At 41.4% G+C, this 15,692-nt stretch overlaps 1 protein-coding gene across 3 annotated transcripts in view; it reads left to right on the plus strand.

Moving 5' to 3' along the window:
- LOC310934377 (cGMP-dependent protein kinase 1) overlaps positions 1–15,692 on the plus strand; it is a gene marked incomplete at both ends in the record, with an annotated part of 169,169 nt that overhangs the window by 135,160 nt on the left and 18,317 nt on the right. For all 3 annotated transcript variants that reach the window (XM_083898089.1, XM_083898087.1, XM_083898088.1), the window contains 2 exons: positions 8,803–8,868; positions 12,075–12,149. In XM_083898089.1, coding sequence (XP_083754215.1) covers positions 8,803–8,868; positions 12,075–12,149 — 141 coding nt within the window. The remainder of the gene's footprint in view (positions 1–8,802; positions 8,869–12,074; positions 12,150–15,692) is intronic.

Below are 15,692 nucleotides of genomic sequence, written 5' to 3' on the forward strand. Positions count from 1 at the left end.
CTCACGGGCTACTTTGTCCATGTGAAGACGCTGCCTTTGATCCGTGAGGACAAACACATTCACACAAATCACAGTCTGTGATGATGGTTTGTTAGAGCTAATGAGAGCCACGCTTTTAATAATTTGATATTATCTCACAAAGAAGTGTCAAACGTACGGCTCGTGGGGCCAGAACCGGCCCACCGGAGGGTCAGATCCGGCCCCCGCGAGATAAATTTGTGAAACTATATTTACGATATGTTTTGTAAAAAAAAGATATTTTATGAATGTAAAAACAAAGTGGGGGAAACTACAATACAATCACTAAAGGGGAGTCGATTTATTTAATAATGGTTGTTCACCTCCGCTACACTAGGTGGCGATATGCCTTCTTTCTGCTTTAACAACTTTAGCTGGTGGCACAACTAGGACAGAAGTGCCGTTTACGTAGCGTTTGAACGCTGGCAGCCATTCCAGCGCCGTAGTTTCTGAGTTGAAAATCCGACGACAAATGGAACGCACCAATAGTCAAGCATGTTGGTAGTTACCCCTGTGTGTGTGTGTGTGTGTGTGTGTGTGTGTGTGTGTGTGTGTGTGTGTGTGTGTGTGTGTGTGTGTGTGTGTGTGTGTGTGTGTGTGTGTGTGTGTGTGTGTGTGTGTGTGTGTGTGTGTGTGTGTGTCAAAAATGCTACTTAGCACTTCAAATGGCTTTTTGGCAGCTAAATACACCAGACTCCTGTTAAATATTGCTATTTCCTTTGCTAAATGTTGGGGATTAACGTATCTTTTCACGGATTTTTAACCCTTTAATGTACGCACCAAGAAAAAAGCAAAGGAAAAATGATTTATTTGCGTTTTTTATTATTTTATTTTATTTACTTGTGATAACAATAACTACAATCAATATATATATAGATTTTTTTTTTTTTTTAAATTAGACCCCACAGTATTTTAGATACAGACCTCTACCAAACGGTTGAGCTGTCTGTTCATAATAAACCTGGTTTGCATAATTCATAAAGTACAACTTTCAGAACAAGTCACATTAATTTAGTGTTAGTGAGTTCAGCTTGATGCATTTTTCAATGAGATACAGTGACTTAAAGAGTGCTCCACCAAACGGTTGAGTGGTACCTTAAAGGGTTAAGTCTTTTAACCGATCTACAGTTCGACGTTGTTCAGTTTCATTCTCGTGTCGGACATCGCGCTCGTGACTCTGCACAGTGACGACACTGGGCCGGCAAATCTGTTGACGTCACGACAACTCTTAGGGATCAGGCCATTAAGTTAAGGTTAAGTGTCTCTGAAATGCATCGCAGACAAGTTTGTGCGTTCCAGAGTTGAGAGATTGCTGAGAGAGAGCGAGAGAGAGAATAAAACAAGTGGGATGTCGCTGACAGATTGATGTCAGTGTCAGGCCAACTTCATACCAACAACAGCCCACTAATAAATGACAGCGAGGGCTCATGTGTTAGCGTGGGCATGTCGCCACAGGTCCCACTTTTCACACACAGGAAGTTATCCTCCTTCGACAGGAACTGTGAAATCCGCTCGCGCGTTTTCGAAGATTTCCAGCTATGCAGATGACGTGAACTAAAAACTGAAGCAATACTGGAGTTTAAAATAAGGGCCAATTCCAATTCCAATTCCTATCTTAACCCTCAAGCTCAACCCTTAATCTTAACTGGCCCTCAAAACCAAGTGTTGAGGGTTATTTTGTCACTTAGAAATGGGACACCCCTTAAATGCAGATACGTCTTCAGACTGTAGGGGGCAGAATAACGCGAAAAGCTGCGTCCAGTCTGTCGACTCCAAAAAAGAAGAAGAAGAAGAAGAACACATTTACGTCAGGATTATTTATTACGATTACGTTTGTCGGTCAAGTTATTAGGTTGTCAGTTAGTTATAAGATGATACTCATACAAATACCACAACCACGGACATATTCAGCTGACAGTTACCACACACCACGACTTATTGAAAAGTAAACCATAGCAAACCATCGGCTATTGACAAAAGATTGTAAAATAAAAATAAATGTTACGCGACAATGACGTCAGTAATCTATAATATGGGCCTAAACTAAGATAATACAATGGTTTTCATCATTTTTATATCTCTATTAACAAACAAAACACTTCATTTGTAGCGTACTCGTTTCGCCGCTTTCGACGACATCTTTGTTTTGTCAGTAACACGCAATGCATTCTGGGTAGCCCTTGCTCCCAAGGGTGGTCTCGGAAAATCTCAATATTGAGGGTGATACAGCCCTTAAACTTGAACCTCAACTTAATTTTTCTGAGAATCGGGACAGCACTTACACTAGAGGGAGCGCACATTTTTCAAGGAATTGGAATTCACCCTAAGTGTTAAATAGCTCCGTGGCTCAGAGCGCTCACTGAGTCTTTCAGGCTGTATCCTGTTTTTATTTGAAACATGCATATTTTTGAGATAAAAAAAAAAAAAAAGCTTTATCTCAGAGACTTGAGAGTCTCTCTAATGGTTTTTGGATTTCCATTGGAAGTCTGACTCCGCGGACGACGGAGGCGACGTCACCTCCCTCGGGTCGTCTCGGGTTAGCCATTGTTAGGAATACCAGTCGATAACACGACGCTCTGCATCTGCGTGGAATTGCGCTCACACAAACAGGAAACGGGACTTTGTTTACAGACGGGATTTAACGTGAAACAAACAAAGACAGACGCAACAATCAAACGTAGTGTTTTTCCCTCTTGGCAACGTCCCAACCTCCACCACATGTTTCTGCATTTATTTTTACATTTTTCCGTGTTTGGTTGAAGGAGATAAATGTAAGACAAACAAATACTGGAGAGAGAGAGAGGACTGTGTCTGACTCTCGTTGGCCGTCAGGTAGTTTAAAGATCCGGTGTTAGATATCATGGCCATTTTATGACTGACTACAGTGAAACCCCCTTGTGTAAGTGTTCAATTTACATGGTGTTTGGTTGCTGTAGACACCAGTAATACCCAGCTAAGAAGTAGACTATACAGATATGACAAAATATCGATGTATCATCCATAAAAGAATAAACTTTGGCTCCAACACACAAAAATGTTGGCAAAAGTTATGTTATAAATTAGAGCCGCAGCTAACAATTATTTTCGTAATCGATTAATCTGTCGATTATTTTCTCGATTAATCGCTTGGTCCATAAAATGTCATAAAATGTTAAAAACTCGGTTGATCGGTGTTCGTCAAACCTGGAAATGACGATGTTCTCAAATGTCTTGTTTTGTCCGCAAACCAACATGATGAAGAAGCTAATGAAGGAGCTAAAACGATTAGAAATCTTCAAACCGATTAATCGATCATGAAAATAGTTGAGGATTAATTTAGTAATCGTTGAATTGTTTTCAGCTCCATTATAAATACGACGCTGAAGCTTGTTCGAGTAGAACGAGAACGAAAATAAGTGCTTCTTGTCCCCGCTCGTGCCTGTAAATGCTGCTGATAGTATTGCCTGACAGAGGATGCGGCGTACAGAAACGATTGAACCCTTTTCTGTTCACAAAGAATTAAAACGAGCTCGAACTTATGATCACTGAAATAAACACTTCCTGTCCCCACTCGTGTCTTGTAAATGCTGATAGTATTGCCTGACAGAGGATGCAGCGTACAGAAACGATTGAACCTTTTCTGTTCACAAAGACTTAAAACAAGCTTGAACTTATGATCACGGGAATAAACACTTCCTGTCCCCGCTCGTGTCTTGTAAATGCTGATAGTATTGCCTGACAGAGGATGCAGAATACAGAAACGATTGAACCCTTTTCTGTTCACAAAGACTTAAACAAGCTTGAACTTATGATCACGGAAATAAACACTTCCTGTCCCCGCTCGTGTCTTGTAAATGCTGATAGTATTGCCTGACAGAGGATGCAGCATACAGAAACGGTTGAACCCTTTTCTGTTCACAAAGACTAAAACGAGCTTGAATTTATGATCACGGGAATAAACACTTCCTGTCCCCGCTCGTGTCTTGTAAATGCTGCTGATAGTATTGCCTGACAGAGGATGCAGCGTACAGAAACGGTTGAACCCTTTTCTGTTCACAAAGACTAAAACGAGCTTGAACTTATGATCACGGGAATGAACACTTCCTGTCCCCGCTCGTGTCTTGTAAATGCTGATAGTATTGCCTGACAGAGGATGCAGCATACATAAAAGGTTGAACCCTTTTCTGTTCACAAAGACTAAAACGAGCTTGAACTTATGATCACGGGAATAAACACTTCCTGTCTCCGCTCGTGTCTTGTAAATGCTGCTGATAGTATTGCCTGACAGAGGATGCAGCGTACATAAACGGTTGAACCCTTTTCTGTTCACAAAGACTAAAACGAGCTCGAACTTATGATCACGGGAATAAACACTTCCTGCCCCCACTCGTGCCTGTAAATGCTGCTGATAGTATTGCCTGACAGAGGATGCAGCATACAGAAACGATTGCACCCTTTTCTGTTCACAAAGACTTTAAACGACCTCGAACTTATGATCACGGAAATGAACACTTCCTGTTCCCGCTCGTGTCTTGTAAATGCTGATAGTATTGCCTGACAGAGGATGCAGCGTGCATAAACTCTTGAATCCTTTCTGTTTTAAACAATCTTGAACTTATGATCATACTTATGAAGAGTCTTATGTAAAAAACAAAGAAAAGGCTTTTTTTACAGTACAGCAATTGTACTTTCCATGAACCGAGGCTTCCTGGAATTACAGGAAATAAACCTATTCATGTCCTAATGTGCGGCTGCACTCACTGCATTTGTGAACAAAACGTCTCCTTTGTAGTGATTTTTTTTTTTTTCGGGCACACTCCACTTTACCTGAAGTTCAAATCACAGTGCGTTCCACACAACCACCACCATCTCTTCTTCTTTATTCTTGCCCCAGTTGTGACCCCCCTGGCTTTCACTGCACTTCACAGCTACTGCTCCAAACAATTCAGCCTTCAAGCCTCTCTCTCTCTCTCTCTCGTTTTGTTATTTTCGTAACCTCCCCCCCCCCCAATCCTAGGACACGAGATCACTGTCCAATTACCAGGTATCATTTCAAGCATCTATCGAGTGGAAATCAACACCACAGGCCGACTCCCGTGCGAGTCCTGAGGACATTCCACGCACAGCGTGCAGCTGCTATCAAGTGCGTCTGTACTTGAGTTGCGTTGCGATGCGATTAACGAGTGCAGAAACCGTCTTTGGCTCACGCTGCTTGCACGCGAATCACCCCCCGACGGATGTCGTTAAGCGACCGAGTTTCACGCAGAACGTCTCCAGCGTAAGTGGTTTCCCATCAGCTGCGGTCGAAAAATCCTTCAGGCCTCTTCAGGACGATTCATGCTTACGTTGACGTGTCGTGTTTGTTTTGGTCGCATCGCCGTGTCCTTAAGACTGTTTGTTTTTCGTGACAGCGTTTCCCCCGTTTCAAATTTGTTGTGACTTTGACGGACAGGCTGCTATGCGACTCCACAGCTGGCACGTTGTCGCTGGCACATCCACAGCTGGCAAACGACAAGTTATTTGCAGCTCATCAGCCACTAACAGTGCAAGATGGCTCCCTGTTCAGCTTGTGAATATTTGAATAATAATAATAATCTCTTCTCTTCTCATATCACCATATCATCATCATCGACAGCTGCTTTGTCTCGAAAAACTTGACTTTGTGAACCACTTACGCTCTCACACAACCAAAGTCCATAGAGAAAATCGCTGTTTTTTTGCTCACGGGGGAAACTTGAGCTGTTGGTCCACCGCTGCCACATGTGGTGAGTTTGTGTCATTTAAGGTGAATCCAAATGAAGGATTTAAACACAGCAGTCATAAAATAACACACAGATGTTCTCACGGATGCAGCAATGGATTATGACAACTCCAGAGTGCTGTGATGTAAAATCGACAGTTTTATTTATTATTATTATTATTATTATTATTATTATTATTATTATTATTAATAAATAAAAAATAAATACGACACGTGAGCTTGTTCGAGTAGAACGGTAACAGAAATAAGCACTTCTTGTCCCCGCTGTAAATGCTGCTGATAGTATTGCCTGACAGAGGATGCAGCATACATACATACAATAATAATGAAAAAAAAATATTGATTTTCGTTTTTGTTATCATAAATAAATAAAATAAAATAATAAAAAACACAAAGAAATAATTTTCCCTTTGCTTTTTTCTTGGTGTGTAAAGGGTTAACGTGCCCAGCACTATTTTAAATATGACATAATTATAAATTTGACGTCACTTCTCGAACCTTTTGCCTCAAACGATGAAAGAGACTCGCGTAATGAGCCACTCAGAGCTCGTTGGCTCTCGTTCCCCCAAAAAACTAATCATCTCACCTTCCTCCATCACGGCGATGATGCTCCGCATTGTCTTCATTCATTCACGAGAGGACACTCGTTGTTCTTACACCCATTAAACCCCGGTTATTAATAACCACTCTCTATACAGTACGCGTATCCATGTAAATGGCGCTGAATGCTGTTGTGAGCAAACAGAAAGAACAGGTGGAGCGCCGGGCGTTTGCCAGAATGTTTGTGTTAAGAGCGCTGACGCAAGCTGATCAGAGGTGGATGAAATACTGCGTGTGTGTGTGTGTGTGTGTGTGTGTGTGTGTGTTGTAGTAGCTATAGAGGAGTCCAATACTCATCTGTTAATACATCTGACACTGCTCTCTCTCCTCTTCTGTCATCCTCACCTTTCAAAATGTGTTGTTCCCCCCACCAGCTGTGGCCTTTACTCAAAAAGGGTCAGCAGAGCATGTGTGTGCGTGTGTGTGTGTGTGTGTGTGTTCTTGTACTTGCGGCGCACTAAGGACCAGTGAGGGTTTTTAACCAACAAAGTGAGGTCATTTTTACAAATTGTGGACATTTTGGCCGGTCCTCACGTTGTCTGTTCATTAAAATCACTTCCTTAGGTAGTAAACATGCTATACTAAACCTGTTTTCCAGCCCCTGGTGTTTCACCCACCTTTTGCTCTGGGGCTCCACCTGCAGACATTGTATGGTACTGCACCCAGTAGTTCTTTATAGCTGTCATTCGTGAAGTAGATATTTGTAATTTTGTTGATTTATAAAGTGGAAATGCTGGTCCTCAGTATGCAGCAAGTACAAGAATGTGTGTGTGTGTGTGTGTGTGTTCTTGTACTTGAGGCGTAGTAAGGACCAGTGAGGGTTTTTAACCAACACAGTGAGGTCATTTTTACCAAGTGAGGACATTTTGGCCGGTCCTCACTCTGTTTGTTCATTGAAATCACTTCCTTAGGTTGTAAACATGTTTTTAACAGAGCTCCTCAGTTTGGTGCAAAAACCCGTTTTCCAGCCCTGGTGTTTCACACACTTTTTGCTCAGGGGCTCCATCTGCAGACATTGTATGGTACTGCACCCAGTAGTTCTTTATAGATGTCATTCATGAAGTAGATATTTGTAATTGTGTTGATTTATAAAGTGGAAATGCTGGTCCTCAGGATGCAATAGGTACAAGAATATGTCTGTGTGTGTGTTCTTGTACTTGAGGTGTACTGAGGACCAGTGAGGGTTTTTAACCAACAAAGTGAGGTCATTTTTACAAATTGAGGACATTTTGGCCGGTTCTCACTTTGTGTTTTCATTGAAATCCCTTCCTTAGGTTGTAAACATGCTATTTTTATTTTTATTTTTAACAGAGATCCTCAATTTGGTACAAAAACCTGTTTTCCAGCCCCTGGTGTTTCACGCACCTTTTGCTCTGGGGCTCCACCTGCAGACATTTTATTGTACTGCAGTTAGTAGTTCTTTATAGATGTAATTCATGAAATGTTTTTACTTTGTATTTTACAGTGTATTTAGAGTTTTTTTCCACAGTTTATTTACTGTGTATTTACCATGTATTTTTCAGTGTATTTTACAGTTTATTTACTGTGTAGTTACAGTGTATTTACAGTGTATTTTACAGTTTATTTACCGTGTATTTACAGTCTATTTTATAGTGTATTTACACTGTATTTTCACTCTCAAACCTTTCATTAGTCCAGTGAAGATATTTGTCATTGTGCTGATTTACAAAGTAAAGTCCTCATTTTGTCAGCACTACCCGGTCCTCAATATGCAGCCAGTACAAGAATGTGTGCGTGTGTGTATGTGTGTATGTGTGTGCGCGCGTGTGTGTGTGTGTGTGTGTGTGTGTGTGTGTGTGTGTGTGTGTGTGTGTGTGTGTGTGTGTGAGGAGAGGGGTTTTTTCACGTTGGGGATGGCAGAGGGGAGTTGACGTGGCATGAGGAGGAATTGTCACCTCAGCTCATTGAAATAGCCGTACACACACACACACGTCTGAGATCAGATCACACACACGCTCCGATGTCGGTCGCACTTCTTCTTCTTCTTCTTTTGTTGTTGTTGTTGTTGTTTAGTTCATATAAATCAAATTAATCTTTGCATATGGGGCATCAGCCGCCAAACCCCCCCCCCCAGAGAGCCTCCTCCTCCTCCTCCGCCGCTCTTTTATTAATACACCACACTGGGATTAGAGATTTCATACAGTCGACCGTGGAGCAGCGGTTGTCCTTTGTAGGACGGTTGTCGGCCCCCCCCGCGGGGCGCTGAAGCGTTTTGCTCGCAGTGAAAGATGAGCACCGTGGACACGGACTCGGAGGACTCGTGCGACTGGGGCGACTCGTCTCAAGAAGACGAGGACGACGTCAAATACGACAAAGAGTAAACGCGCAGTCGTGTCGAATGTTGACTTTTGTGCTTTTCTTTCATACAACATAGTTCATAATGACTGATTTTCCCGTATTTGTTCCTCTTCTCCTCTCCTCAGGGAGGACATCCGGACGGCCAACGTGATCTCGGCCGAGGCCGTCACCTGTTTGGTCATCGACAGAGAGTGAGTATCCATCAGATCTGAGTTTTAAAGAAGCAGTAAGTGAATGAATGAATAAATGTGTCAAACTCAGCCTAGAGTTTTAGTATTTTCTCTTCATCGTCAGACAACCTTTAATGAAACGCCGTGAATCCACACCTTAGTGTGCTTTAAATGTCCAAACTGAAATAAAAGAAGGACGAAAACATTCATTTATTTATGCTTTTCGTCTCTTTAGTCTCGTACTTTGTGCCGAGATTACAGCAACACACAAGTCCCTGAATAATTTAGAGCGTTTACAACTTTATCACCGGCAGCTTTTAGTCGCTAATGTGAGCAAAAGGGAAGGCGCACATTACCGTTTATTGACTTAACGACGCCGTGATCAGACATTTCGCTGTTTACGAGTGAATGTAAATTTGCTGAGACTGTCGTGACTTTTTTGGGGGTAAAAACATCCCATAGCGTTGCTTTAATCGATGCTCATAAAATTTCCCAAAGCAGTCATGTAAATATTAGTCAGACATAGAGTTTAACGTCCACATTTGGTCTCAGTGCAGTGCTGTGTGGAAGGAAGGCAGGTGTAAAATGTCTTCCGATGCTTCAGAGAAGAATTTAGATTCACGCCAGATTCTTTCACACATACAATGGCGTTGCATCTTTTAAATGGCTCAACTGTTACAGACACATTAGAGCTGCTTAAGCAACTGCAAAGCGGATGCGCGACAAACTGCCCATAACCGGCCGTTTGAAAAACATCATGCGCTATTAAGAAATGTTCATGTGCAACGGAATAGGAATACACTGCTGTGAGATGAGTATGAAAAATGTAGAATAAATGACCACAGGGGAAAAATATCTGTATCGAAAAATCAGCAAATCAGCAAATCAGACGTCTACGGGAGAGACTTACTGCCACATGTAAAATAAGAAAAAAATGAGAAAGAAAAATAATAAGAATGTATGAATTCTGAGATTTTAGTTAGAATTTTGAGATTAAAGTCTGAATTCTGAGATTAAAGATTCTGAAAAAAGTCATAATTCTGACTTTTTCTGTAATCTGAGAATTCTGACTTTAATCCCAGAATTCTGACTTTAATCTGAGAGTTATGACATTTTCTTTAATCTGAGAATTCTGAATTTTTTCTTAGATTTCTGACTTTAATCTGACAATACTGACTATAATCCCAGAGTTCCGACTTTAATCTGAGAATTTTGTCTTTAATCTGAGAATTCTGACGTTATTCCCAGAATTCTGACTTTAATCTGATAATTCTGACTTTAATTCCAGAATTCTGACTTTAATCTGTGAATTCTGTCTTTAATATGAGAATACTGTCTTTAATATGAGAATGTTGACTTTAATCTCAGAATTCTGATGTTTTCTTTAATCCGAGAAATCTGGTGTTTTCTTTAATCTCAGAATTCTAATTATTTTTTTCTCAGAATTCTGACTCTAATCTCAGAATTCAGAATTTCATGCTGTTTTATATATTTTTTCTTTATTTTTCTTTACATGTGGCTCTAATACTCCTCTGTAGATACGTGCAAAAAACTTTATTTAATTCAGTGTTTTATAATGTTATGGTCGGGATTATTTAGTCCAAAGAAAACAACCCTTAACGGGTTCACATCGGGACGTCAGAGGGAAAACGAGTCTCTGAGCATCTCTGTTCTCCAGCATGAGAGTGTAGTGAAAGACGTCCAGAGCAGTGGGAGGAGGAGGAGGAGGAGGAGGAGGAGGAGATGCTCTCAGTTTACTCAGGGCCTCCCTCTGGCCTCAGGGAACACAGCAAGCACAAATGGTCCATCGTGAGTGAGTTCGTTCAGTGAGTGAGTGAGTGAGTCATCCAGCACAGGTGATTACTGCTTTCACAGCAGCTGATCTGATGGTCACAGCCCAGCAAACCAGCTCATTATGCAGTATTTGTGTGGCCAGGAGGGGGCAGACGCTAGAACACTGTCCGTGTTTGTCTGTGTGCATTTGTGCGGTTTTTTTTGGGTTTTTTTCGTGCACCTGCGATGATGATGTGTTGTTAAACGGATAAATATAGAGCATCGCTGGAGGAGACGGGGGAAAAGGCAGGGAGTAAAAAAAAATAAAACACACACGAGCGGCTGGGAGTCGCCGGCTCAGTGCGATTTAAAAACTGCCGCGAGCGGCTAAACGTTTAAAGAAAAAGCTCCGCGCCGCTAACAGTTCCTGCTCACAGGCGTTACGCTCTCCACGGGGAGGAAAAAACACCACGTGTCGCATCTTCTGCTTTGACAGCTTGACGCAGGAAAACCCGTTGTTTTTTTTTTACCCAGCAGCCATTTTGGTAACGAGAAACGAGCCAGAGCTAAGTTGTTGTTTCTAATGTCAACTTTCGGAGACTTTAGTTTCCCGCTAAACTCGCTCGTTTATGTGACTTATTGCTCTACTTGTTAATCTTCCGTAATCCCCCCCCGGAGAAATGTTATTTATTGACACTGTGTCCACAACACATTTTGTCCTATAAATCATTCATTTAAAATAAATAAATAAATGAATGAATGAATGAATGCACGGCTACGTTTGTCTCCTAATAATCCCACTCTCAGTCTCAGTCTGTCTGCGCTCACTGTTTCACGCCTCAGGGCAGCTCCGTCCTCTCGTATGTTCTCGGTGATTCTGAAAGGAATCGTGTCTGAAAGCAGACGGATGAATATTTAATAATAACTGGCAGTGTTTTTCACTTTTATTGCACCAGCTTCACAGACACAGCGGTGATTTTACAGTGAATGATCCCCTATAATGGGGATTCTGCAACAAAATAAAGCAGCAGTACGTAACTTTAAAGTCGTTTTTTTGTTGTTGTTATTATTCAACTTCTGTTTGATGTTCGTGAACAGAAACAATGTCAAATTAGTTGTACACTGCGTAATTCATCTTAAAAAAAAAAAACTGGCTCCGTCAAGCAAAACTATCAGACCTGTGCAAGGGAGCGTTTGTGTGTATACAGCGGCAGCGCAGGGGCGAGTGGGGACAACAATAACGGCTGAACGAGCGGATTTTTGAGCAGTAGTTTTAAACTTTTTGTGGATGTTTTCTGTCCGTCTTCACAAAACAAATCACTTCCTGTGTGCAGCACGGGAATGTCACCGGGTGACACAAGATCTAGACTCATGTAGCTTTGATTGTATTTAAATGTGCACTTTTAAATGCTAATTTTGTGCCCTTTTGTTAACATTTGCCGTCTTTTTTGCAGTTCGTTCAAGCACCTGATTGGAGGTTTGGAGGACGTGTCCAATAAAGGTCACGAGGACGCCGACGCCAAAGCCAAGTAAGACTCAATTAGAGTTGTTGTTATTATGCATGAATTAATTTAAAAACAAAACGAAACAAAAAAACATATGCAAATGTTTTCTTATTACTCGGTGCCTGCAGCTTAATTTCCTCTTTTTGTTTATCTGTTGTTTTAACCAATTAAATCCACAAATTAGTTTTCACTTTGCACAAACATTTAGCATAACTGTGGCTAAGCAGTGAGGGAAAAAAAGGGCTCCAGGCTCCAGGCAAATTAATGCAACGCACCTTTATGTCTGTTTCATAAAAGACATAAAACCCCCTGAGTGACAGAGAGTCTCCGACCTCTGTTTCTGTTTCTGAAGGAGTTTGTTTGTACTCTGTGTGTTGTTGTTGCCGTGGAAACAGAATACAGGAGAATAACAGATACAGGACTTGTTGGTGGTGTGTGGGGGTCTTTGGGGTCCAGTCCAACACACGGTGGTATCACATGACACTTCACTCACTCACTGGGTGATGAAGTGAGGAGGAGATAAGAAGCCGGTGACGATGCATAGACCAGCATTTTGTTGTGTTCTGGTGCTGGTCTATGCTGGTCCATGTTGGTCTATGCTGGTCCACCAGCATCATTATGCTGGTCTATGCTGGTCCATGCTGGTCTATGTTGGTCTATGTTGGTCCATGTTGGTCTATGTTGGTCTACGCTGGTCTATGTTGGTCTATGCTGGTCAATGTTGGTCCATGTTGGTCTATGCTGGTCCATGTTGGTCTATGCTGGTCTATATTGGTCTATGTTGGTCCATGTTGGTCTATTATGGTCTATGTCGCTCCATGTTGGTATATGCTGGTCTATGTCGGTCCATGTTGGTCTATGCTGGTCCATGTTGGTCTATGCTGGTCCATGTTGGTCCATGTTGATCTATGCTGGTCTATGTTGGTCCATGTTGGTCTATGCTGGACTATGTCAGTCCATGTTGGTCTATGCTGGTCTATGTTGGTCCATGTTGGTCTATGCTGGTCTATGTTGGTCCATGTTGGTCTATGCTGGTCTATGTTGGTCTATGTTGGTCTATGCTGGTCCATGTTGGTCTATGCTGGTCCATGTTGGTCTATGCTGGTCCACCAGCTTCATTATGCTGCTCTATGCTCGTCTATGTTGGTCTGTGCTGGTCCATGTTGTTCTATGCTGGTCCACCAGCTTCATTATGCTGGTCTATGTTGGTCCATGTTGGTCTGTGCTGGTCCACCAGAATCATTATGCTAGACCAGCATGGACCAGCATAAAACCAGCACCAAACCAGCATAGACCAGCATGGAAACTATGCTGGTCTTTGCTGGTCTATGCTGGTCTATGTTGGTCTATGTTGGTCTGTGCTGGTCCGCCAGCATCATTATGCTAGATGCTAGACCAGCATAAAACCAGCATAAAACCAGTATAAAACCAGCACCAAACCAGCATAGACCAGAACATGTCTGAACACTCCTCAATGCTTTAGTTGCTTATTTATCTTATCACATAAAGAGAGAGCTTTAATCTCCTTCTATGTCCTCACTCTGCACACATGTGAGTCAAATCTGTGCAGTCAGACTGGTTAAAAACATTGAGTTTTCCCCCATAAACAGACATAAGGTTAGTGTTAGTTTGAGCACAGGAAAAGGTAAAGTCACGTCTGATATCACACGGTCACATAAGACACGTCCAGGACACAGTGTAGTGCCAGCTGTGAACACTCGTACTCAGCACTGGGTCACGACCAGACAAACAGATGGGCCGACAAATTAATTAGCAGAGCTTCTCCAGCCAAATAAATAAATAATGTGTAGTTGTGAGAGCCCGTTTTACCGGTTCATATTAATGAAACAAAGAAAATAGAGTGTTTTTCAGCCTCTTGAATGTGAATATTTACTGGTTTCTTTGCTCCAAATGACAAAGAAATCATGAAAACCGATTAATTTTGGTTTGTGGATAAAAGCGACAGACAAGACGACAATAGGCTGTTCCCCCGTCCAGTGCTTTGGATTTTGAGCGTCAGAGGATCTTCGCGATGTCGGCGGCATTTGTTCAGAGCACAGAGCGGAACATAACAGCCGTGACTGTGTTACACAGACGTTTGCCCCTGGCATTTAGCCCCCTGGCCGGGTTCCTGCGACGGCTCAGGACCACTTTGACGAAGCGTTCTCGGAGCACCGCGGCGAAACATTCACCTCCACATTCTCGCCGTGTGTGTGGAAGCTGGATTGAGGCGGATTTTATTCCCCTACAATTACAGCTATCATTCACGACCTTGTCAGCTGTGTTGTCTTCTTTAAAGATGACAAAGTGTTATGATCCTCTCAGCCTTTCTAAATATTTTTATTGCCCTTTTTTATTGGTATTATTATTATTATTTTAAATAGGAACAGTGGCCGTTTCCAAGAAATAAAAGTGTGAAATATTAATCACTAAACTTTATTTTATACATGTGCTGGAAGTAAATGGCTAAAAAAAAACAGATTTTCACAGGGACGTATTTACAATTAAGCCCTTTAACACAGACGACACACATTCACGCAAGCTCACTTTGCATTACCGTAATTATACAACGGTTTGTGCAATCGGAATTCTGACGGTTTTTGAAAGCTGAGAAGATGCTTGTCAAAGCCAACATATGGTTATTTACGGTAATTGATGCCCTCTTAAGGAATAATTTTAATGAATTTTTGAAATCCAGGAAATGATCCATTTGCCCTGATGCACTTTGACAGTGAGCTGACTTTCTTCTCAAAAACAAAAAGTATCTCGGTATGACTTGAAATTTACCATCATAATAGTCGCCATCGCCCTGAACAAGGATCCGTTGAAAATATTTGCAAACCTCTTAAGGAATAATTTCAATGAATTTTTGAAATCCAGGAAATGATGCATTTGCCCTGATGCACTTTGACAGTGAGCTGACTTTCTTTAAAAAAACAAAAAGTATCTCAGAATGCCTTGAAATTTACCATCATAATAGTCGGCATCACCCTGAACAAGGATCCGTTGAAAATATTTGCAAAGCTCTTAAGGAATAATTTTAATGAATTTTTGAAATCCAGGAAATGATCCATTTGCCATGATGCACTTTGACAGTGAGCTGACTTTCTTCTCGAAAAAAAAATAGTATCTTGGAATGACTTGAAATTAACCATCATAATAGGCGACATCGTCCTGAACAAGGATCCGTTGAAAATATTTGCAAACCTCTTAAGGAATAATTTTAATGAATTTTTGAAATCCAGGAAATGATGCATTTGCCCTTACACTTTGACAGTGAGCTGACTTTCTTTAAAAAAACAAAAAGTATCTCAGAATGCCTTGAAATTTACCATCATAATAGTCGGCATCGTCCTGAACAAGGATCCGTTGAAAATATTTGCAAACCTCTTAAGGAATAATTTTAATGAATTTTTGAAATCCAGAAAATGATGCATTTGCCCTGATGCACTTTGACAGTGAGCTGACTTTCTTTAAAAAAACAAAAAGTATCTCAGAATGACTTGAAATTTACCATCATAATAGTCGACATCGCCCTGAACAAGGATCCGTTGAAAATATTTGCAA

Source organism: Microchirus variegatus (assembly GCF_963457635.1).
Source record: "Microchirus variegatus genome assembly, chromosome: 11".
Lineage (NCBI taxonomy): Eukaryota > Metazoa > Chordata > Actinopteri > Pleuronectiformes > Soleidae > Microchirus > Microchirus variegatus.